Source organism: Magnolia sinica, chromosome 17, assembly GCF_029962835.1.
Source record: "Magnolia sinica isolate HGM2019 chromosome 17, MsV1, whole genome shotgun sequence".
Classification (NCBI taxonomy): domain Eukaryota; kingdom Viridiplantae; phylum Streptophyta; class Magnoliopsida; order Magnoliales; family Magnoliaceae; genus Magnolia; species Magnolia sinica.
In genome coordinates this window covers 53514934-53541084 of record NC_080589.1, presented here as the reverse complement: position 1 = coordinate 53541084, position 26151 = coordinate 53514934, and the positions used below count along the sequence as shown (strand labels likewise).

Here is a 26151-nt window from a genome sequence, read left to right as displayed (position 1 = left end):
TTGTTACTCAACATTGTAGATATTTTTAGATAAATGAACTTAGTTGCAGTCTAAATGAACTTAGTTGAAGTCTTAAGACGAGCATACCTCTCTGCTTCTTATGTTTTTCTTTGGATTAATCTCTATTTTGATGGAAGGCAATAAACTTTTGTTAATTTATTTCCCTTGACCCTAAATTTTGTGTTTATCAGGGTTTGAAATTGTTCCTAAAATTCCATCTTCAGATCTGATTATTCACAACATTAAGAACGATTTAAAACCGTTCCTAAAATTTTATTCCTAGATTGTTGGCACTAGAACGGTTTAAAACCGTTCTTAAAATTGCATTTCTAAAATTTAGAACGGTACCCAAAACGGTTCTGAACCGTTCCTTTTTTTTTGCGACACCTCATTGAGGAACGGTTTTAAACCGTTACTGAAGCATTTGGGAACGATTTTAAATGATGATTTTGGTGTAGTGACGGTGTAATTCATCACCTCACGTCTCGATGGCTCGGTTGGGTAGCAGAAATGTGACCGGAGGGTGTAACCAAAGCATCTCTTTTACGCATTCATGGAGGTAAGGAAGATGGGGCAGATCAGATTCTTTGACGGCTCTGTTTGGTCCGATCACCTTGTCTAGTTCTTCCGGGACCTTTATCAGCTTGGTGGGGTTCCTCAAAAGTTCTGCCATGGCCCATTCGATGGTGGAGGTACTGGTCTCGGAGCCAGGTCCGAATGTTTCCTGTCAGCACAAAGATGGATTAGCATGTAATTAAGGTTATGTTTGGGTGCCGCTTAAAATGATTCATATCATTTTAGTTAATCGTAGTGCATGTATATCATCCATCATACTCCGTCAGAGTATAAATTGATTCTGCTTTTGAGTCAACAGGGATACTTCCTTCAGCCGTCAATCTTGACGACGTGAAAGAGGAGAAGCGGATTGCGTGTGATCCAGGGCAGCTGTGTGGGGCTCACAGAGATGTAACTGACAAATCCACTCCGTCCATGTGTTTTTCAAGTCAACAATATGGCAGTATTCTAAAAAATATTCAGATGAAAATCTCACGTGGGCTACACTATAAGAAACAGTGGGGATTGAACACCTAGCTATTACAGAAGTTTTGTATTAGGATGATGTTTGTGACTACCGTTTATCTGAGTGGTAATAACCCTATGAATGGTTTGGATGGCATATAAACATCATGGTCATCTACAGGAAGGTTTTAATGTTGAAGATTTCCGTTTCCACTGCTTTTTGTGTGGGGCTCAAGTGAGTTTTAGATGTACCTAGCTTTTATGCTCTGTTCAAAACAGATGTACGGAATATGTGTGCGGTAGGGTCACAACCAATACGCTTCGGAGAAGGGAAGAGTTCGTATATGCGCCGCCACCTCCTTTTGAGCAGCTGTGGAACAAGGTACAGCACTGGTTTTGGACAGCATAAAAAACGCCTAACTCCTTGGAACCCAAAATCTTGTTTATTTAAAATCTACTCCGTCCATCATGTTTTATCCTCGATGATAAGCGTTAGGAAAAACAATCATCAAGATTCCTTAAGTAAGATAGGCACACCACTGGAAACAAAGGGGTTGGGATGCAGGCTATAGGTTTGTGTGTAGGGGCACGATGGTGTGTATCTTTCTTCAAAACCGTTAGTCAGGTGTAAGTCACTGAGATGAAGAGAAAAACTAAAATTATCCTCATCCAAAACTCTGGTGAGCCATAGGAAAGGCATACAACGTCATGGACTCCACAGAGCTTGTTTTAGGGTAAAACAGGGATCTTAGACGATTTATGGCAGTAAAGAGAATAGTACGGTTCAAATCACCATACCATCTCAAGATATGGCCCCAGTGGGTGCGGACGGACGTACGTTTGATTCGGAGTCTCGACAGAGTCAAGACAAATTTAAGATTCACTTAACTACAAAATTGCCACTACACTCCAAATGCAAGTTGCAGCGGCGCACGCATTATAAGATTCACTTAATCACGAAACGGTATTATGAGGTCATCTGTGTGGAACCCCCGTGCTGTTAGTCGAACATCAGTCCCACAGTCAGATGCATCATTCCATGGTGTGCTATGGGATTAAAAATAACGCCACACCATGACATGACTGGGTGGGCCGCACCAGGTACAGTAGTTGAGAGTATTTACCCTCCCATTAGAGCATTCGGAATCACTTATTGGTCCCATTGAGATGTTTTTCACATATCCAAACCATCCATCGTATATGTCCCACTTGGATGAGGGGTTCGACTAAGTTCCAGACACATGTGTTAAGGGTTAAGGTTGTCATGTGTCAAAGGTTGAGGTTGTCAAGTGTCAAAGGTTTGTGTCCTGGTTGTCATGTGTTAAGGGTTGAGGTTGTCATGTGCTAAGGTCGTGGGTCGTGGTTATCATGTATTAAGGGTCTAGGCCATGGTTATCATGCGTAAAGGTTCGATGTTGTCATGTATTAACGGTCGAGATCATAATTGTCATGTGTTAAGGGTTGCAGGGCCTACCATGGGATATATGTCAAATCCACTCCATCCATTGGATTTAAAATTTTATTTAATGTTATGGGAAAAAATAATTTTCACTTGAGCCTTTGATGTGCCTAATTTTTTAGGCTAATGCCCTAAAATGATCTTTCAAAATGGATAGACGGTGTGGATAAAATACATACATCTTAGTGGGCCCCATATGACCATCTATTTCTATCTAGGTCATGCAACCCAATCCGCCTCACATCCCATTGCATTGACTTTAATTTAGAGCAAAAGCCTTTTGCAGGAAGTTCCTGCCATCAGTAGCTATTTCGGGCCCACTGTGATGCTTATGGGAAATCCACTCCATCTAGCCGTTTTGGAAGATCATTTTAAGACATGAGACCAAAAATTAGACAAATCTGAAATTCAAGTGGGCCACGTGATTGGAAAAAGTGAAAAGGAACTGCCTACCGTTCACACAATTTTAGGCTCCACTGTGATGTTTATATGTAATCCAAACCGTTCATAAAGTGGCCCAAATGCTAATAAGATCCTCACCAAGGGGGATGTACCAAAAGAATAAAAACATTAGCCTAATTCAAAGCTTCTGCAACTCCATAAATGTTTCAATCATGGGTGTACGATCTCCACTTCTATTGTGTGGCCCACTTGAGCATTGGATCTACCTCATTTTAGGCTCAAGTCATAATATGATCTAGCAAAACATGTGAACAGTGTGAATTTCTCACAAACATCATAATATGCACCATAGTGTTTACCCCATCCAAATCTCTACTGCCATCATGCCTTGTCGAGCACCGAGCTCAATGCAAATTGTATTGAGGAATAATTTATCCCAAACATTTTGAAAAAGTTGTAAGAGGGCTATCGCCAAATTCATTTTAAAAGTCATGTTTTTTTTTTTAAAGGGTTTGGCATTACCACGAGGGTACTTTGGTCAAAATCCCCTAAAAGAAAGCAATTTAAACCCGTCTAAATTCACATTTTTATTATAACAAGCAAAACTTTACAATCGGTGTGAACCATTTCAAATCAATCCTTACGAGAAGATCAAGATCATTACCATCTAATAGACATGATTCTTTCAATACAAGATAACAAACACAAATGCAGATAAGAAGCGAGGATCTCCATGAATGTTTAAGCTCTCGCTTTCGGGATGACGAGCAAGGGCTCATCCTTCAAGAGTGCTAGGTCGAACTTGTCACTCATATCAAGCTCGTCTGGATTCATGCCATTAGGAAGGCTCCATTCAAAGGTATGGATGAGAGATCCAAGAATCAACCGTACGACTCTCTCTCTCTCTCTCTCTCTCTCTCTCTCTCTCTCTCTACCCCTCAGTGCCTTGGTGGGAATCCCAAGAAAATAGGGCCCCTCTTTTAGGCTTAGGGCTCACTCGCACCTGTCCCTAGCCGTAACAGCGAACGATCAAGATGGGGGTGGCCACTCTCACTCTCATCTATGTTTCCTATATGCATGGGGTCAATCCGCCACGAGAAATGGATTTCCATCACTGTGGCCCACCGGACAAGCATCTTTGATTTGCAAATGGGACCCACACCATAATGGTGGGTTTTTCAGCTTGACCGAGAAGATGAGGTTTGGCTACTAATAGCCAATTTTCATCCATGGCCTAACATGGCGATCTGGGCCGTTTGAATGGGTCGGATGGGGCCATTGATCATTGTGGGGGCCACCAATCCCACCGATCATCGCAGTTTCCCCACTACTTGCGAGATTTTCCGCCGCTTATGGTCTTCGGGCGAGATGAGAAGCTCTTTTCGGATAGAGCCATTGCTGCCGTAGTGGGAACGGTCGAGATCTGTATACGGAGCTTGGCGGAAGGTTTGGATGGTGCCAGCGCGACTTTCCCGAAGAGGAAAAGTTCCCCACGCCGGTTTTGCCTCGCAAACGGTTGCTTGCCTTTTTTGGCACCGAAAGGAATGCTGGGATATGCCCAAATGGAGGGCTGAGATTTTAAAAGAACGTTGTTTGCGGATTGTCAAGTTGGCAATGAAAATCGGGCGTAGTTTCCTTATTTCGACACGCAACGCGTATAGCCTGATTGCGCCACTACTTGCGTGCATGCACATGTACATGGAGGCGGGTGAACCACGCGATTCTGGTAAGATTAGTCATCCAACCACAATAGATGTAAGGCCTGTACGCTAGACCGTACCATTCAGTATACTCATACGGTCCTCCCGGTCGAATTTCGGCAGCCCGCGATCTGTTATCAGCATTGGCGCACGATCCTGAGACGTGTTCTGTATATCAGAGTCGGCTCGACCCGAGACTTGTACTAGTGCGACCGCACCGTCGCCGCGGTTCCGACGTTGCATCTCGCACAGTGAGGCGATGCCCGGACCAGGAGATGTGGGCCCGCGTTCAATTTGAGGAAAAGCCGCACTTTGTGAATTCTGATAGAATCTCTACGTTATGTCCCATCAATCACATCAATCATAAGTCAAGTACATCCCATCACAGGCCATCACATACCCATACCTAACCATCCCCTTCTTACCAAAAGTCAAAGGAAACCACACCCATCCATCCCTCTCTCCCATCACTCCTCTCCCATCATTCCTCTCTCTCATTCTCTCTCTCCATTTCAAACAACACCCCATGAGAGCACCAACGTCTATGGCTCCCATGAGAGATCTAGTGTGACCCACCTTCCTAACTCTCATCTCCACCATCCATGATCCATCTCAACCGTCAAAGTCCGTCCACTGGGGTTCTAGCATGCATTGGAGGAAGAAGGAAGATGAGATCTTAGGGTGGGTATTCTATTCTCTCTCTCTCTCTCTCTCTCTCTCTCTCTCTCTCTTTTATTTTGTGTTTGATCGTGGCCCACCTTGTGATATGTTTCACATCTACGCCATCCACCTAGTGGGTCCACCTAGTAGTTCGTTAAGGCGGGCCTAATTGGAGGAAATATACAAATGTTCCCTTCATCTACGGCAGGTGGGTCCCACCTGTGTGGGGCCCACCCCAAAGTGAAGCAGGTAGTGCATGTGGGGGCCCTACTTTGCTGGAGAAAACCCAACCCGTTTGACGCCCAAGCCTCCCTGGACGCTGGAGGTTGGAAACAAAAAAAAAATGTTAGCTTGGTTCAAAAGTTTTGGGTGGACCGCTCATGCAGGCTCCACCTAGATGTATAAACTAAATCCACACCATCCATCCTATTTCCCTAGTCATTTTAGGCGTTGAGCCGAGAAATGAAGCCAATCCGAATTTTTGGCGGGCCATAGCGTCGAAAACAGTAGTTTTTACTGTTGAAATCTATCTTGATGTTTCTACCCACCAAAAACATATTGCATATTGGACTCGTTAGATCTGTTATCAGCCGGGGAGACCAGTAGTTGGTGCGGATTTTTCTTGATGCGGGCCCACCTATAAAAATCCTCTGAATAACCAAAAAAAAAAAAAATAAAATACATGGGACGCTGTTGCTGTCAGCATCCTCTGGACGCTGCAGCAAGCAGCGTCCTCGCTATTTGTTTAAGGGTGAAACGGTGGGCCCCACCACAGGCCCCACCATGGTGTATGTTACACATCTACTCCGTGCAATTGATGGGTCGCCTTTGGGAACTAGGATGCCCCAAAAATCAGCCGTACATGGGGCTCAAATGGCCCACATGGCAGGAAACAGTGAGATTGGACTTCCACCATTGAAACCATTTTTTTTTTGGGCCATAGAAGTTTTGGACCTAGATGAAATTTGTTTTTTTCCTTTTCATCCGGGTCTGTATGACCTTATTAACAGATCAGATGGCAAATAAATGTTATGATGGGCCCCGCATGGGACCCACTCACGGTGGAAAACGGATTGGCTGATGTACCTCGCACGCTGTGCAGCTGCCGCATTGGCGTGAGCTCCGTGGGTCCCACCCACCTGCTGTGATGGCGTCAGTAGGGGCTGATCACGAGGTTGTGTTATATCCAACCTTCCAGACATGGCGTGTGTACCCCACCTTGATGTTTAAGCAACCACACCGTCCGTCCGCCCGTTTGGGAAATGGACCCCACATGATGAATGTGTTGCATCCTCACCGTCCAATTCCTGGACGGTGGGACGGTGGTACACCTCTCACCTGTTTTATATGATAATATTGTATTATATTATGTATGTATATAGGATATATATCTGGTGTTTATATATATCCCTGAAAGTTGGCAGATTTTAATATAATAATAATAATCCTAATAATGATGATATATATGCATTTGTCATATACATATTATGTATGGTGGGCCCCACGTGGGACCCACCTGTGATAAACGAGTGGCTGGTGTGCTATATAGCTGCAGTAATGACAGCAGCGTACATGGCCCCATGTGATGTTTATATTCACCGTCCTTTTTTTTTGGACAGGTGGAACGCCACCATGATTTAAGCGTTTTATCTACTCGGCCCATCCATGCCTGCCCTGGTGGCACGTGGCTCCACACATGGGGCCCACAAAATGTATGCGTTTCATTCACACGTCCCATCCCTGGACGTGGACGGTGGCCCACCTTGATGTGTTGTTATCCACGCCGTCTATCTAAATGGACCCCACATAGATGCTGTATTATGTATCCCGCCGTCCAGAGGCAGGGATGGTGGGCAGCTGTGGTGTATGTGTTTTATTCATGCTGCGTAGCAGCTGTGGGACCCATGCACACGTGGACTCCACATGATGCGTGTGTTTATCAATGCCCTCCATCTGTTTTGTATCCACCACCCAGATGGCTGGACGGTGGTGCATACTGTGATGTATGTGATATATATCCTGGCCGTCCATCCCTGGTTGGGACGTGGACCCCACGTGATGTACGTGTTGAATCTACTCCATATACCCATTTGACGTGGCCCACCATGATCTAGACGGTGAGCCCTACCTTGAGATATGTGTTGATCATCCATGTCATTCATTTACTGGGCCCATTTGGAAGGTGTAGGCCCGCCTGCTGACCATGCAGGGCCCACCTGTTGTGTAATAGCAAGGCCCACCATGTTGTACATATTCCATCTATGTCGTCCACTGGACAAACTCCATACGATGTATGTTTTATCCACACCGTCCGTGGGACGTGTGACTCACCTGATGTATGTGTTTCATATCCACGTTGTCCACTTGATATATATATGAGGCCTATGTGCAGGGCCCACCTGTTATGTATATTAGGCCTATATGCAGGGCCCACCTGTTGTGTATTTATGGCTCAAGTATGAGGCCCATTGTGTTGTGTAGCAGGCCCATTGATGCGACCCACTTGATGTGTATATAGGCCCATTGATGCGACCCACTTGTCGTGTTTGAGGCCCATGGGTTGCGGCCCATTATGATGTACTGAGGCCCATGGGCCGTGGCCCATTGAGACGTGTTTTCGGCCCATGGGTCGTGGCCCATTGTAATGTATACTCGGCCCATATATCGTGACCCATGGTGATATATTTTCGACCCATTTAGTGAGGCCCATTGTGATATATTCCTGCTCATATGATAAGGCCCATTGTGAAGTATTAACGGGCCCATGGTTGAGGCCCAATGCAATGTATGCATGGCCCATTACGTTGTGTACGAATCCCTTATATGGGCCACTCCTTGGGAGCAATGTTGGTTAGATGGCCACATTGATGGGCAATGACGGTTAGATGTCCTCATTGTGACCTTCCCGTTAAGCTCATTCTTGTTGAGCCCGATTGTCGTGACCGATTGCCGTCTCTGATTATCGATCGATCCCGATTGTCATGACCGATTTACTGATTCTGATTACCGATCGATTCCGATTGTCGTGATCGATTGTCGATTCCGATCGACGTGTCCGATTTGCCGATTTTGATTATCGACCGATTCCGATTGTTATGACCGATTGCCGATTCTGATCGACGTGACCGATTTACCGATTCTGATTACTGATTGATTCTAATTGTCGTGACCGATTGTCGATTCCGATCGACGTGACCGATTATCGATTATCGATCGAGGCCGACTACCGATTATGATGTGTCGTGACCGATTATCGAATCTGATTATCGGGGCCCAATGTGAAGTATATGCGGCCCGACGTGATGTGTATTCAGCCCGTGTCTAAGGCCCAATATGATGTATATGAGGTATATATGGTGAGCCCATTACGATGCATTTGAGGGTCAGGCGATGAGGCCCATTATGACACTACAAGAAAGAGGGCTTTTAGCGACGAAACTTTTAGCGACGAAATTTTTTTTCTTCGCTAAAAGTGACTTTCAGCAACGAAATAAATTTTCGTCGCTAAAAGAGTACCTTTAGAGACGAGACTTTTAGTGACGAAAGTTTTTGTAACTAAAAATCGTGGACGAGACTTTTAGCGACGAAAATATTCATCGCTATAGGCTCAAAACATTTTTTGGACGATTACTTTTAGCTACGAAACTTTTCATAGCTAAAAATCATGTATGGGACTTTTAGCGACGAAACAGTTCGTCGCTAAAAGTAATTTCCCACTTTTTTAAAAAAAATTCAGCTAAGAGTTTTAGCGACGAATATTTTCGTCGCTAAAAATCAAAAATTTGCTTTTAACGACACAAACTTTTGTTGCTAAAAGTATTGTGTATTCCCCTTTGAAAATATTGGCCCCCCGACTTTTAGCAACGAACCAAAACCGTCGCTAATAATTTTTCGCTAAAAGTAATTTCTAGAAGAGTTTTATCGACGAATATTTTCATCGCTAAAAATGAAAAGTCTGCTTTTAGCAATGAAAACTTTCGTCGCTAAAAGTGTTGTGTATTCCACTTTGAAAATTTTGGCCCTGACTTTTAGCAACGAACAAATTTTCCCGCTAAAAGTTTTAGCAATGAATATTTTCGTCGCTAAAAGAGTTGTGTATTTCAGTTTGAAAATGTTTGCCCTGACTTTTAGCGATGAAAAGTTGCGTCGCTAAAAGTAATTTCCTGCTTTTTAAAAAAATTTCCCTTAAGAGTTTTAACAACGAATATTTTCGTTGCAAAAAAACAGAAATTTACTTTTAGCGACGAAAATTTTCGTCGCTAAAAGTGTTATGCATTTCGGTTAGTTTACTTTTGGCCCTGACTTTTAACGACAAACCAAAACCGTCGGTAATAATATTTTTAGTGATAAAAATGTTCGTCGCTAAAATTAATGTTGCTTTTGAAGAAAAAATAGGAAATTTGAAATTTTTGAGAAAAAAATTATAATATGAGAAATTTTTTGAGATTTTGAAAATTAAAATTCTAAATTTGTATTTTAATTTTTTTTGAAATATTTTATAATAAAAATGATATTTTATTAAAAGAGTAAAAAAATATACATTTTGGAAAAAATGCTATTTTTAAATGTAAATTGAAATTTATCTATGAAAAATAAAATTACTAAATTATTAGGGAGATCCACTAATTGAACCTTTAATCAACTCTTTTTGGACAATTTAATCAGTTCAGATTGAACAGTAAATAACTTTAGATGTTTAAATCAAATTCACCAATTTCTCCCAAATTAGATCACTTGCCCTCAAATTTTGAAATCGAACGTTCAAATCCTTGATTTTGTTGGAAAAACATGAAGAATCAAGCATTTCTCACCTATTGGCACTAATTTGGTACGATTTGAACAAAAAAATGGAGCAAAATGCAAAAATATGACAATGTTTGAGAAAAACTTTGACAATGTTTGAGAAAAACTTTAAAAACAAAATGATGCTTTTGGAAAAAAAAAATCAACATTTTGAAATTTTTGAGGAAAAAAAATAAAATATGAGAAAAATTTTTAGATTTTGAAAATAAAAATTCAGAATTTGTATTTTTAAATTTTTTTTTTTTTGAAATATATTATAATAAAACATCATGGTGATCCATGGGTTTGCCATATCCCGGGACAAATTCATCGGGTTTGTTTGGCTCGTTTGGCATATCATGGGATTTTACCATCCCATCCCTCCTAATCCCTCTTAATCTGCTTGGCCAAACAGGCCCTGAATGTATTTGGTCTATCCATGTCATCCATCCGTTTTTCTGTCTAATTTAAGGAGTTGAGCCCAAAAGATCAAGCGGATCATATCACTGGAAACAATGGGGATAATAATTTCCACCGTAAAAACCTTTCTAGGCCCCACAGTGATGTTTATTTGTCATCCAACCTAGTTCATAAGATCATACAGACATAGATGAAGTTAAAACACAAATATAATCTTGATCCAAAACTTCTAGGGCTCCCAAGAATTTTTCAAATGTAGATGTTCAATTCAATTGTATCTTGTTGTGTGGTCCTTATGAACATTGGATATGCCTCATTTTTAGTCTCAATCTGAAAATTTATCCGTTAAAATTAACGAATGGAGAGGATAAAATACATAAATTATGGTAGACCTCACAGAGTTTACTCGTAGTGAGTTACTCACTATGCAATCCGCTTCAATGATAATAAGCTATATGGGCCCATAGAAGAGTTCAAAAATCAGGCAGATCTAAAATTCAGGTGGGCCACACGTCAGACAAAACAGCCGGGATGGAACATCCACCATTGGAAACTTGGTAGGACATCGGGATGATATTTGTGCCCATGGTTTTATTCGTGTGGTGATAACCTTATTAACGGTTGAGATGGTGTATAAATATCATAATGGGTTCTAGGAAGTCTCGATGGTGGACGTTTCCATTCTCAGTATTTCACTCGGAGTGGCCTAGCTTAGTTTTGAATCTGCTTGATTTTTAAACCCTGTCCCATTACAAGCTTGAGAAAATCATGAACAAAGTGGTTTTGTTACTGCATTTCTGTGGGCCCACATAGCTTCTGGTCACAAGAACTTCCCATGATGCATTTCGTCATCCATCCCTTGGCATGCATTTTGCAGTGAAGATTTTGACAACTCATGGTACCCCTTATCAGCATACATTGTTGGGGTGGGTTTTCAATCCGTTTTGCTTCCTAAACTATGATCTCTCCTGTTTTTGTTATAATCATGCCATAGATGCTATGGTAGCAATGCTTCATTGTTGATCCTAACCTATCATGCTTGGATTCGAACATGAGCCATTTGATCTTTAGTTCTCAATGTTCTAAATTTTCTATCCTAGACAATCATTACTTCAGTGAATGCTTCTTAGTATAGACTAGAATATGAATAGTTTATTTCATCATCTAAGATGTATTTCGAGTTCTAAACCCATCCTCGATGGCTATGGTATGGTGGGCACCATTCTCTATCAAAACCTTTATAGCGACTGACGCAGGTATGGACGTGATGAGGTCGATCACTATCTTCCTCAAAGTGGATAATTATTCCAATTCCACGGAGCTTTTCTATATTCTTCATAAAGATTCCTCGAATCCACTAGAAAAAATAGAAATAAATTCTAGTAAATTCAAAAGTAGCTTAATTGATGATAAAAAAAAATGGAATTATATGGGTTTTTAATTGTCACTTGCACAAATGTGATTCTTTACAATTATAAGCAAACCATGATAATCCTAACAAATGGATGAATCGAAATGTTGATTGGACCTATTTTTGCGTAAATGATCTTGACCGTCCATTTTTAATTCCATTTACCGAATGGTCAAATTTACTAAATCAGTGTGATATTTTCATGGTAGTTCTTGAAATATGGATTAGAGCTGATGAACCGTATTGATCAATGGTTTGGACCGTCTAGGTTCTGAATAAAAATGGGAGCACTATAACTAATTGTGTTCGTAGGCACCAGAGCATTTCTAAATAAATAAATAAAAGAGTCCTTGTGGAGCAACAACATTCATGGGAGATGTGTTGGTGTTCCCTCACATAAAATTTTTAAAATTAAAAAAATTAAAAAAATTAGGGCTTGATACCAAAAATGAGAGGGATATAAATCTCAAGTGGACCACACCACATGACAACAATAGTGATTGGATATCCACAATTAAAACCCTCCTAAGGTCCATTGTACTTTTTATTTGACATTAAATCTATTGATTAGGTCATACATGCCCAGATGAAGGGAAAAAAAATATCAGATTGATCCAAAACTGTATATGGCCCCCAAAAGTAACTTAATGGTCCATGCTCATTCAACACTGTTTCCTATAATGTGGTCCAGTTGAGATTGGGATATACCTCGTTTTTTATCTCATACCATAAAATGATATGGAAAAATAGATGGATGGCAGGGATGAAACACATAAAACATCGTGGGGCCCACACAGCACCGACCACCAGCCACGAGCATTGGTGTCAGCGCGAGTAGAGAGAGGGAGATATACTCTCCTCTCTCAATCTCTTACTCTCTCTGTCTCCTCTCTCGCGTGCCCTCTCTCTCTCTCTCTCTCTCTCAACCGCGCTCTCTCTCTCTCTGTCTCTCTGTCGCTCTCTCTATCTCTCTCGGTGCTCTCTCTCTCTCGTGCATCCTCTCTCTCTCTGTCTCTCTCGGTGGATCGGTGGACCGTGATCGGGTATCTCTCTCTCTCTCTCTCTCTCTCTCTCTCTCTCTCTCTCTCTCTCTCTCTCTCTCTCTGTCCATTCTCACGGTTGACGGAAATCCCTAATTCTAGATTTGGGATTCGAAATCCCTAATTTCTGGATTTGGGATTCGGAATCCCTAATTTGCCTGTATGGGATTCAGATTTGAGGATTCAGAATCGAAAATCCCTGATTTTTTGATTTTTTGGGGATTCATATCTGAAAATCCCTAATTAACAGATTTGGAGATTTTTTAGGGATTCATATCTGATTTTTTGTTGAATGCAATGGGGAATGTTCTGTTATAACTCAGAGTACAAGTAATGTTGTTGTTTTATTTTGATTTAAAATCTGGTTTCAATTTTAGATTTATATGTAATAGTGTATTACATTGTGTTTTTGGATTTTCGGTAATTGGCATTTTTTTTTATACGAGGTTTGCCATCTCGTGCACAATATGAAAGGCGGATGTTGATGCAGCAACAGTTAAAATAGCCATGGCTGGAGCTGGGTGTGAAAATGGTAGTAAAGTGGAACAGTAAGAAATGGCCTTCATATTGATATATTTAACATTGTTGCTTTGTGGAATAAAACTGTAAATCCTATATAAAAGAGAGGATATGTGGCTATTAGAGTCTTTTTTTTTCACTTTGAAACTGGACGTTATGGAGGATGCGTTTTTAAAGGTTTGAGACATGTCCTACCATTTCTTTACTTAGTTATTATTATTGTTTATGGATCTTGAACTTTGTTTTTGGATGATCCAATAGCCCCAATCTTTATTGGGTTTTCCAATTGAATGTGGACAAGTACTCATTTTTTATACAAACTTTTGTTAATCTTCCATCTATATATCATGAATGGGTTTCTAGTTGCCTTGACTCATGGACTATGGCCCATGATATCAACAGTCTTGATAACCATAGACATGAATCACATGTGCAATGGGGATGTCGTAGTTAGCACTTCATGAAACTCCATGAAGCGTGCACATTGCAGTAACATCCCTCCAAATCATAAACATTCATTGGAACAAAGCCACGCATCCCGAATAACTCAATCAACTGTTTTGGTTTTCAATACATTTCTTTGCCCAATTTTGTCATTATTATAGCCGAATTATCTAAACTAAGAAGACTTGCTTGCTTAATCAGGCTGCGTCTGAAAATATGCTTTTCAGGCCTAACTGCTGGTGATGGATTTGTCTGTGGCCTGCTGTTGGATTCAAAATAACCCTACTAGGGTTGGGGCAATAGCATATACATCCAAATGGGTGTCCCTCACCTAATGGCTGAAGAAGCTTCCCACTCAGAAATCAGTGCCAGGGACCACCATATCTGCTAATTGAGATTGCTTGCCAAAGGGACGTATGCAAACATCTCCATGGTTGGGCTTAGAGAAGACCAGACATGAGTACAATCAAGAGAGTTTTTGCACCAACTTGGTATGTGGATAATATTGCACTCAATTGCATGTGTGGCAGCCAATGGGTATCTAATGAATCCAACCCAATGTTAATACATCTGGGTCTCATTTATGGGACCCATTAAGCAATTGGGACTGGTTCAAGTCTCAACTTCAGGACCTGATTAAAAATCAGGTCTAGGTACTGTCCAGTTTGGGTCTAGGTGGTTTTAATAGTAAATTATATATTTTTTGTATGCATTTATTATTCTAATAAAAGAAATTTCACTTTTAGCACTTTATTTTTTTGGTTGAATGTCATATCAGCTCTTTCATTAGATTGGTCTTGGTCTAATCTTTCAATCATTCTCTAACTGTTAAAAGGAAATAAATTTCCATCTAGAGTTAGTTACGAGTGTAGTTTTCTATGTAACTGTTAAAAGGAAATCAATTTCCCCCTCTCTTTTGGTGACTCAAATAGAAGAAGCCATCTCATAATTGAGGTTTTGTTATAACCTGTATTGTTTTCTAAGTGCACATGTTTTCATTAGTATATTTATATTTTTACCAATCTGTATTTTCTTTTAAGCTTTAATTTCTCGGTATCTTATGCAGGTTGCTTCAGATCATTATGGTTATTCTGTTATTGTATTTGGTGAACTCATGGAATTCCATGAAACTGATTGAATGGAAGGAGCTTCTGTTGTTCATACAAGTCATGTTTCTGATTTTTTGGATGAATTGGGTGTGTGAAAATGCATGGAACTGATCAAATGAACATGGAATTTCTATTGGCTATTTTGCTCGTTTGCTATTTCCTGGTTTTTGAATATGGGTTCTAATTTCTGAAAGATGATTATTATACTGTGATTGTTTTCTTTTAACAGGAAGAAACACCGACTCCTCAGAAGGCCGTAGACAGTACGGTCATTGGATTCTCCGCAAGTTGTAAGAGTTCATGTCATACCTTTTAGTAAATTTGTTTTTTTTTTTTTTTTTGGATTCTCCATGGACATTAAGTTTTCTTCTTGTTGTTGGTTTTTTTCGATTCTCCATATGAAATTATGAGAAATCATGCCTAAAACATTTAAAAGCATTTGTTGGAGCCCACCTAAGTTTTGAAATAGCCTAAAATCTGTTGTGACCCCTTATCCAAGTGACGTCTTATCTAAGTCACAATGAATGGCCTAGATGTTTAAACCACATCTCGTTGGGTCCGCTCTACAAAAAAAAGAAAAAGAAAAAAAGGTTTCAATGGATGTGCATCCACTCTTAACCATTGTTTATGTTGTTGCTCACCTAAGTTGTGGATTGGCCTCATTTTCAAGCCCATGGCTCACCATGAAAGGGTATATCTAATTCATGGGATAGGTGTCTTCAAATTTTGAGGATGTGTTGCAAGAAGAAAACCTTTACTTGATTACTGAGGTAAGTTGCTGATTTTTTTATTTTTTTTTTCTGTTGATGAAGTATATTAAACAGCATGATTTAGGTCTTCATCAAGTTGCTGATACAGTTACATTTGTTGCCAGGCTATTATCATTTTGCAGAAATATTTTAGACCAATGAAATTTTAATATAACTGAAATGGATGGACAACTGAAGGAAGCTGGTTGTCTTCATTTTCATTTTCTAAAATTTTGTTTGTCTTTTGCTTTTTGAGCATGCATAGAATCCTACAAGGAATTGGGAAAATACAGACCAATCTTAGACTTCTTAGTGACATTCTATTTGGTTGTAAACAGGGGCACCTTCTGTGATTTGAAGCTTCATCTCATCATCAAGAATGCCAAGTTTTCTCTTTTAAGTCACTAGATAAAACCCAAGATTTCTGCACCCATATTCACTCTACAACCGTCATTACTGTCTGACTGTTGCACCCTTCGTGTATTCCAGATCATATAAATGATGGGCCACATTCAAATATTGCATCAATATAGCCTATCTAATGAGTATATTGTTGTAATTTTCTCCCCAAGTGATCTTTGAAATATGAACCACGTTTTTCACAGCTCATATGTTTAGACTGAGATGATAAATTGTAGGAAAATAAAGATGGTGTATGCAAACATTTCTTGTATATCAGTCCCTCGGGAGGACATGTTGCGAGGGAAGGTGGATTGGCTGTTGACACCCTTGTGAGCTGACTTGGCATGATTTGATTGAGTCGCGTGTTGATGATAGAAATGGAAGAGTGGATTAGATGTGCCTTGGCCTCATCTAAGATGGTGCAACCCTTACCTTGAGGCCCACTTTGATGAATGTATTCATGATGCCCATCTATTTTGCTAGGTCATTTTAGCTCATGGGCTCATAAATGAAATGGATTAAAATCTAAGGTGGACCACACTATAAGAAATAGTTGTGATTTAATATTGGACCATTAAAAACTTCCCAAGGCACACTGTAATGTTTATTTCTCTACCATTAAAAACTTCATAAGGCTTTTCATAATGTTTATTTTCTATCTAATTTGTTAATATGGTCACAAAAATCCAGATGGAGGAAAAAAAACTAATATCAACTTCATCCAAAACTTTTGTGGCCTTCTTAGAAGTTTTTAATGGTCAATCACACCATTGTTTCCTATTATATGGTCCACCTGATATTTAAATTTATTTCATTTTCTGGGCTCATGCATTAAACTAATATGAAACAATGGATGGACAAAATAGAGCACGGGATTTCCTGGTGATCAAGTCACCAAGGATAACTTTGGGTGACTTGACCTGACCTGACGTGAAAGGATTTGATTTGCCACATGTTTAGCTGAGTATGTATTTGATCGGGCTTATCTTTATGGCACGGTTAGACAACTTGTTTGTCATGGACAATCCCATCCATCATTCCATTTGATTCATGGCCATTAAGGTAGCATTGGAAAGAAATCAGCCATTTTTAAATAAAATGAGTGAAAAAACGTGGCCTTTAATTTCTTTTTTTTTCCTTGTCTTTTTTTTCCTCTCTAAATACTTTATTGGAAAATAGAAAATGTCACTCTCTCCTTTATTTTCCATGATCTCAAACCGGCCTTTAATTTCTTTCTTCTATCCGTAGCCTTTACCCATTTTTCTGGTAGTGTTCTCTAGTGAGTAGAGCTCATGATTTGATTGGCTCAAGGTGTTTCTATTTGATCGTCATTCTCCTTTTTTTAGGTAAATTATTTTGATGGATGTATTTTATACAGGTGCTGATGTTGGTGGATTTTTTGGCAACCCTGAGCCTAAATTGCTAGTTCACTGGTATCAACTAGGTGCTTACTATCCTTTCTTTAGAGGCCATGCCCATCATGACACTAGAAGGAGAGAACCTTGGCTGTTTGGGTAATATATTTATTTATTTTTTTGATGTCTCTCTTAATAAAAGTTGCTGTCATATATTAAAAGAAATAAACATAAATAAATCCATGGCAATATTTTTCTAAGACACTAATTCTATCTCTATGGTTCCTTTTCTGTTTATATGCATCCTGTTTTATGCTAGCTTTAATGTGTAGATGTGCATTCAAATTTTAATACTTGATTCCTATTCAAACAAAGTAGAGATCTAATTCCTTCAAATTTGTATATGCACCATATAGGCTAGATGGGGTGTACAAATATACCAAGGTTTGGTTGGTTCACCAAATGTAGCCAATCATTATGCAGAAGTACAGCTATACCAGGAGCGAACCTAGTAAGCAATTCATTCTAGATTAATAAACCCTCTATCTGTGGTGTAAACTATTTACATCCTCAAATGAAGAAATGTCAGGGTTATTTGTATTTTCATACATATGTACATAGGCATGCACATCTATTCCCAAGTCTGCATGCTTGTAGTGTGTAGTGAGTGGCATAGGCTACATAGTGTGTAGGGTAACTTTTAGATTTTTAATTACAATAATAGGAAAAATAGGGCAAATACTAAAAATAAAAATACTTCAAATTGTTTCTTGTGCAAGTCCTATTCATCAATACTTCAGATTGTAATTATTCTTCACTTTGCTTTCTACTTTTTTCCTTTCCTTTTCTTGCTTTTTCTTTTGTCTTTTTCTTTTCTTTTCTAGCTTACTGTACTGATACAACCAGATATGGTTATTCATCTGGGATTTCTTTCTGAAGGATCTACTTACACTTGTTTACATCAAGAAAATCTTAGCTCCAGAAAACATCTATCAACATCCTTTTGGAACTAAAGACTGCAAAAGATATTCATAAGACACTGATGTGCGATGCTCTTCACACCGTGATTGATTGACCTCATTGGTGGAGCCTGTACTTCCCTTCTTATAATTCTTCTAAAAATGTCAACAGTGGCCAGATTTGGTGTTATCTATTAATACCTTTAAAGTATATTAATAACTTCAACTTCCAAGAAGCATTTAATTTGGCAGGGTGCTATTTGCTTTAAAGTATAGGTGGATGTTGTACATTCTTGTATTGATTACTCAAGCATGACAGTTATGCGCATTCTTTCAGGTGGATGTTACATGTGGGAGGGTTGGAGCTGCGTATTTCAGATTCAAGCATCTGGTTCGTCTCTTGTCAAGAATGCACATGTGTAGTTCATCAAACAATACATTATATGATATCGTGTGCATAATATCTATGTTGTAATTTCCCTCATGTATTTTGCTTAAAATCCATGTTTATGCATGATTCTCATGCATTGACATGGATTTGGGCAAAAAAAGATCGAAATGGAAAATTTGAGAAAACGGGAGAAATTTTCTTTTATAAAGTAAGTATTTGGGGCCAAGTGGTTATGTATTTGCTCCATTAAATTTGCTCGAAATTAATGGAGCAGACCCGGATGTGCGTCGGAGCTATCCGGATGAGCGGGGGTCCCTGGAGGTGGGAACCGCTGTTATGACCATGATGAAGCTGTCCATTTCCTATGGACAGGATTGGAGGGGCCTGGCCATTTGGACAGGCCGTGTTTATGTATTTGCTCGAAATTAATGGAGCAGACCCGGATGTGCGTCGGAGCTATTCGGATGAGCGGGGGTCCCTGGAAGGAGGGAACCGCTGTTATGACCATGATGAAGCTGTCCATTTTTTATGGACAGCATTGGAAGGGCCTGGCCATTTGTGCCGGATGGCCGTGTTTATATCTGTATTTGCAGGGACCATACCCTTAACCTAAACCAAAACCTATATCCTAAATCCTAAACCCGAGCACATTCTCAAATCCTAAAACCTATAACCTATAACCTAAACCAAAACCAAAACCTATAGCCTAAACCCGAACCCATTCTCAAATCTAAAAAACCTATAACCTAAACTTAAACCTTAACCTAAACCGTTAACCTATAACCAAAACCAAAACCAAAACCTATAACCTATAACCTAAACCCGAACCCATTAACAAATCTTAAAACCTATAACCTAAACCGAAACCAAAACCTATAACCTAAACCCGAACCCATTCTCAAATCCCAAAACCCAAACCTAAACCTAAACCTAAACCTAAAACCTAAACCTAAACTAAACCTATAACCTAAACTCAAATCCCTAAACCTAGACCTAAACCTAAACCTATAGCCTAAACTCAAATCCCTAAACATTAACCTATAACCTAACCTAAACCTATACTTATAACCTAAAACTATTCCCAAATCCCAAAATCTATAACCTAAACCTAACCTTTCCCTAAACCTATAACCTAAACTCAATTCCCTAAACCTAAACCTAGACCTAAACCTAAACCTATAGCCTAAACTCAAATCCCAAAACCTTAACCTATAACCTAACATAAACCTATACTTATAACCTAAAACTATTCTCAAATCCCAAAACCTATAACCTAAACCTAACCTTTCCCTAAACCTATAACCTAAACTTAATTCCTTAAACCTAAACCTAGACCTAAACCTAAACCTATAGCCTAAACTCAAATCCCTAAACCATAACCTATAACCTAACCTAAACCTCTACTTATAACCTAAAACTATTCCCAAATCCCAAAACCTATAACCTAAACCTATAACCTAAACTCAATTCCCTAAAGCTACACCTACACCTAATCCTAAACTCAATTCCCTAAAGCTAAACCTACACCTAATCCTAATCTCAACTCCCTAACCTAAACCTAAACCTAAACTTGAAAACTCAAACTTAAACCCAATCTCGAACCTAAACCCGATTTCCTAAACTTAAACCATAACCCATTCTCAAATCCAAAAACCTATAACCTAAACCTAAACCAAAATCAAAACTTATAACCTAAACCCGAACCCATTCTCAAATCCCAAAACCTATAACCTAAACTAAAACCAAAACCTATAACTTAAACCCGAACCCATTCTCAAATCCCAAAACCTATAACCTAAACCTAAACCTTAACCTAAACCTATAACCTATAACCAAAACCTATAACCTATAACCTATAACCAAAACCTATAACCTAAACCTTAACCTAAACTTATAACCTATAACCTAAATCAAAGCCAAAACCAAAACCTAAAACCTAAACCTATAACCTATAACCTAAGTCAAAACCTATTACTTTTCCCTAAACCTTAACCTAAACCTATAACCTATAACCTAAATCAAAACCAAAACCAAAACCTAAAACCTAAACCTATAACCTATAACCTAAATCAAAACATATAATCAAAACCAAAACCTATATCCTAAACCTGAACACAATCTCAAATCCTATAACTTATAGCCTAAACCAAAACCTATAACCTAAACCAAAACCTATAGCCTAAATCCGAACCCATTCTCAAATCCAAAAACCTTATAACCTAAACCGGTAACCTATAACCTAAATCAAAACCTATAACCTAAACCAAAACCAAAACCTATAACCTATAACCTAAACCAAAACCAAAACAAAAACCTATAACCTAAACCCGAACCCATTCTCAAATCCCAAAACCTTAACCTATAACCTAAACCTAAACCGTAACCTAATCCTATAACCTAAACTTAAATCCCTAAACCTTAACCTATAACCTAATTTAAACCTATACTTATAACCTAAAACTATTCCCAAATCCCAAAACCTATAACCTAAACCTAACATTTCCCTAAACCTATAACCTAAACTCAATTCCCTAAAGTTAAACCTACACCTAATCCTAATCTCAACTCCCTAACCTAAACCTAAACCTAAACTTGAAAACCCAAACTTAAACCTAATCCCGAACCTGAACTCGATTTCCTAAACCTAAACCATAACCCATTCTCAAATTCAAAAACCTACAGCCTAAACCTAAACCAAAACCAAAACTTATAACCTAAACCCGAACCCATTCTCAAATCCCAAAACCTATAACCTAAACCAAAACCAAAACCTATAACCTAAATCCGAACCCATTCTCAAATCCCAAAACCTATAACCTAAACCTAAACCTAAACCTATAACCTATCACATAAACCAAAACCTATAACCTATAACCTAAACCTGAACCCATTCTCAAATCCCAAAGCCTATAACCTAAATCAAAACCAAAACCTATAACCTATAACCTAAATCAAAACCTATTACTTTTCCCTAAACCTTAACCTAAACCTATAACCTATAACCTAAATCAAAACCAAAACCAAAACCTAAAACCTAAACCTATAACCTAAATCAAAACATATAACCAAAACCAAAACCTATATCCTAAACCCGAACACAATCTCAAATCATATAACCTATAACCTAAACCAAAACCAAAACCTATAGCCTAAACCCGAACCCATTCTCAAATCCCAAAAACCTATAACATAAACCTAAACCTTAACGTAAACCGTTAACCTATAACCTAAATAAAAAACCTATAACCAAAACCAAAACCAAAACCTATAACCTATAACTTAAACCAAAACCAAAACCTATAACCTAAACCTAAACCTTAACCTAAACCTATAACCTATCACCAAAACCTATAACCTATAACCTATAACCTAAACACGAACCCATTCTCAAATCCCAAAACCTATAACCTAAACCTAAACTTTTCCCTAAACCTTAACCTAAACCTATAACCTATAACCTAAATCAAAACCAAAACCAAAACCTAAAACCTAAACCTATAACTTATAACCTAAATCAAAACCTATTACTTTTTCCTAAACCTTAACCTAAACCTATAACATATAACCTAAATCAAAACCAAAACCAAAACCTAAAACCCAAACGTATAACCTATAACCTAAATCAAAACATACAACCAAAACTAAACATAAACCTAAAACCTAAACATAAACCCAATTTTGAACCCGACCCAATTTCCTAAACGTAAACCTTAACGTATTTTCAAATCCCTAAACCTAAACCTACACCTAATCCTAATCTCAACTCCCTAACCTAAACCTAAATCTAAACTTGAAAACCCAAACCTAAACCCGATTTCCTAAGCCTAAACTTATAACCTTAACCTAAACCTATTCTCAAATCTCAAAACCTATAACCTAAACCTAAACCTATATAACCTTAACCTAAACCTAAAATATAACCTATAACTTAAACCTTAACCTTAACCTATGACCTTAACTTATAACCTAAACCTATATGCTAAACTCAATTTCCTAAACCTTAACCTATAACCTAACATAAACCTAAACCTATAACCCAAACCCGATTTCCTAAACCTAAACCTTAACGTATTCTCAAATCCCTAAATCTAACACCTAATCCTAATCTCAACTCCCTAATCTAAACCTAAACCTAAACTTGAAAACTCAAACCTAAACCCAATCCCCAACTCGAACCCGATTTCTTAAACCTAAACTTATAACCTTAACCTAAACATATTCTCAAATCCCAAAACCTATAACCTAAACCTTAACCTATAACCTAAACCTATAACTTAAATTCAATTTCTTAAACCTTAACCTATAACCTAACCTAAACCTAAACCTATAACCCGAACCTGATTTCCTAAACCTAAACCTTAATGTATTCTCAAATCCCTAAACCTAAACCTACACCTAATCATAATCTCAAGTCCCTAACCTAAACCTAAACCTAAACTTGAAAACCCAAACCTAAACCCAATCCCGAACCCGAACCCAATTTCCTAAACCTAAACTTATAACCTTAACCTAAACCTACTCTCAAATCTCAAAACCTATAACCTAAACCTAAACCTATATAACCTTAACCTAAACTTAAAACTTAACCTATAACCTAAACCTTAACCTACAACCTTAACTTATAACATAAACCTTTAGCCTAAATTCAATTTCCTAAACCTTAACTTATAACCTAACATAAACCTAAACCTATAACCCGAACCCGATTTTCTAAATCTAAACCTTAACATATTCTCAAATCCCTAAACTTAAACCTACACCTAATCCTAATCTCAACTCCCTAACCTAAACCTAAACCTAAAATTAAAAACCCAAACCTAAACCCGATCCCGAACCCGATTTCCTAAACCTAAACTTCTAGGTTATAGGTTGGTTTGGTTTAGGTTAAGGTTTAGGTTATAGGTTTTAAGTTTTATGTTTAGGTTTAGGGTATTTTTGTTTATGATGTTAAGCTTATATGTATTTATGCGTGAATGAATGTGATGTGGATAAGATTGTTTATTTTTCGATGAATGTAGTTTATATTTGGATAGATTTACTAGTTTGGGTTAGATGGATGTGAATGTGAATATGATGAAATATATTATATAACAGTTGTATATCAGGATGAATATGATGAAATATATTGTAACAGGTGTATACCAGGAATTTTATGCTGAAATATATATATTTTTAAAAGAGACTTTTAGCGACGAAAATGTTCGTAGCTAAAAGTTTTGCAAATATTTCTAGCAACGAAAATTTTCGTAGCTAAAAGATATGCAAATATTTTTAACGACGAAAATTTTCGTAGCTAAAATTTTTGCAAATAATTTTTATCGACTAAAATTTTCGTAGCTAAAAGTTTTGTAAAATATTGTTAGCGACGAAAATTTTCGTAGCTAAACGTTTAACATTCATTTTTTAACGACGAAAATTTGTCCTTAAAAGTTTTGCAAAAGTTTTTTTGCGACAAAAATTTTCGTCGCTAAAAGTTTTTTTAGCGACGAAAAGTTTCGTCGCAAAAAAGCTTCCCTTTGGCGACGATTAAAATTTTTCGTCGCTAAAAAGCTATTTACTTCGGTCTTTTAGCGACGAAAAGTTTCGTCGCTAAAACTTTTTATCTACGAAAATTTAGCTTTTAGCAACGAAAATTTCCGTTGCTAAAGGTGGGATTTCTTGTAGTGTGATGTATGTTAGGCTCATGAGAAATGCCCATTGTGATGTATTCATGGCCCATGAGGCATGGCCCATTCGATGTATTCGAGACCCATGTGTAGGGCCCACATGTCATGTATATGAGGCCCATGAGCAGGGCCCGCCTGTTGTGTATATGTGGCCCTTGAGTGAGGCCCACTATATTGTATGTCAGGCCTTTGTGCAAGGTCATGGGTCCATTATATGCTAGGATCTATGTGGGTCATTCCTTAGGGGCAAATGTTGGTTAAATGTCCACATTGTCGAAGCCGACTGTTGAGACCAGTTATTAACACCGTTTGTGAGTATGTGACAGCATAGCATCATGATATATGCTCATACGCATCATCTGCATGTTTGTTATTAGATGTGGTTGATTATTGCATATGTCATTGAGCATGTTGTTATGAGACTCCCTGATAGGCGGAGGTTATCTCACATGAGCACGCGGTATGCACAGGATTGATGCATGACTGGATTGTATGACTCATGCATCTTGCATTATGATTACTGTACGCCCTAACGACATCAGGGCCGTAGCCTCCACAGGCATATCGTGAATGGCCAAATGGGACACCGAAAATATTTGGTTCTAGCATACGGGCGCCATAGATGTCCCTGGGTGAAAATCCCTAAACCTCCGCAGCCAGGAGACGCCCCAACGTCGAGACCGAGTGGATACATGAGCGCCCGAGTGCCGAATACCAGGAGGCCGCGTCTCCCACTGTGTCATGGTCGGTTGGGAGGGGGTGTGGCCTTACCCGCCCGAGGGTAGGGGGCAATACTAGGCTGAGTTTGACCAGCTCATGAATGGGTCCGCTATCGACGTGCCGGATAGGTCTTGGCAGACTATTGGCCAGGCGGATAGTGAGGTTTCTTACGCTCACTTGGACTGTGCGGCTAGGAGAGCGACAATGTCATTTGGAGTGTACTAAACCCCGGTGATGATCCCAAAGAGGAACCGTACTAATATGTGGACTTATTAAGTAGGAGTTGCATACTCATACATTCATTTCATTCACCATCCACTCGGGCTGGTGGTACATAACTAATTTCTGTGTACCTTCGCATGGCCAGGATTTCGGTTGGGCGCGCGACTAACCTGAGATCAAGAGTTCACCACATTGAGTCTGACTATCCAAATTTAGGTATGGGATTTGTTTGGATAGAAGTCCCTCGTAATGGACTCCATAGCCTGCGATACTACGTACTATCATCCCGACTTCACTCTAGCTTGGTCATTTCATTCGCACCGCATATCACATTACATCCGCAGTACTTAGCATTTTGGGTTGTCATATTTCTACATGGATATGGCCGTTAGTACTCATGCCTTGCATCGGATAGCATTGGTACGGCTGATGGCACTCATAGACTTATCAGTATATTTTCGCTTACTTCGATATTGTATGATTTATGACATTGTATCCTCGGCATCTAATATTTGGCTTGCTCTGACACTTCATTTTCCTAGCTGCTTTGCATTGTGTACCCTGATATTGTATGACTTCTGGACTTTCAACATTGTATGATTATGTCATTGCGTTGAATACTTGACACTTACCTTGTGCACACACTTACACTACCCTCTAAGCTTTTTTATAAGCTTATGCACGATAGATGCATGCAGGAGATGTTAGGTTAAAGCATTGT

At 38.8% G+C, this 26151-nt stretch overlaps 1 protein-coding gene across 1 annotated transcript; it reads right to left on the bottom strand.

Annotated features, from left to right (window-relative positions):
* Positions 1-478: 478 nt before the first annotated feature.
* On the bottom strand, positions 479-6443 carry LOC131230521 ((S)-N-methylcoclaurine 3'-hydroxylase isozyme 1-like). Its single transcript, XM_058226433.1, has 4 exons — positions 6328-6443; positions 4213-4428; positions 1339-1390; positions 479-724 (listed from the first exon to the last, which is right to left on the bottom strand). Exons 1-4 carry the CDS (start codon positions 6441-6443, stop codon positions 479-481), a joined length of 630 nt encoding a protein of 209 aa, XP_058082416.1.
* Between the last annotated feature and the right edge of the window lie 19708 nt (positions 6444-26151).

Bases quoted from the DNA above. Each gene is read 5' to 3' on its own strand.
- LOC131230521 (XM_058226433.1), bottom strand. From the start codon at position 6,443: ATGTCTGGAAGGTTGGATATAACACAACCTCGTGATCAGCCCCTACTG. The intron at 4,429-6,327 runs GTACATCAGCCA...GGCATATCCCAG, and splicing joins GCAGCTGCACAGCGTGCGAG to CATTCCTTTCGGTGCCAAAA. The intron at 1,391-4,212 runs GTAGTGGGGAAA...CTTGTTCCACAG, and splicing joins AGCGGCGGAAAATCTCGCAA to CTGCTCAAAAGGAGGTGGCG.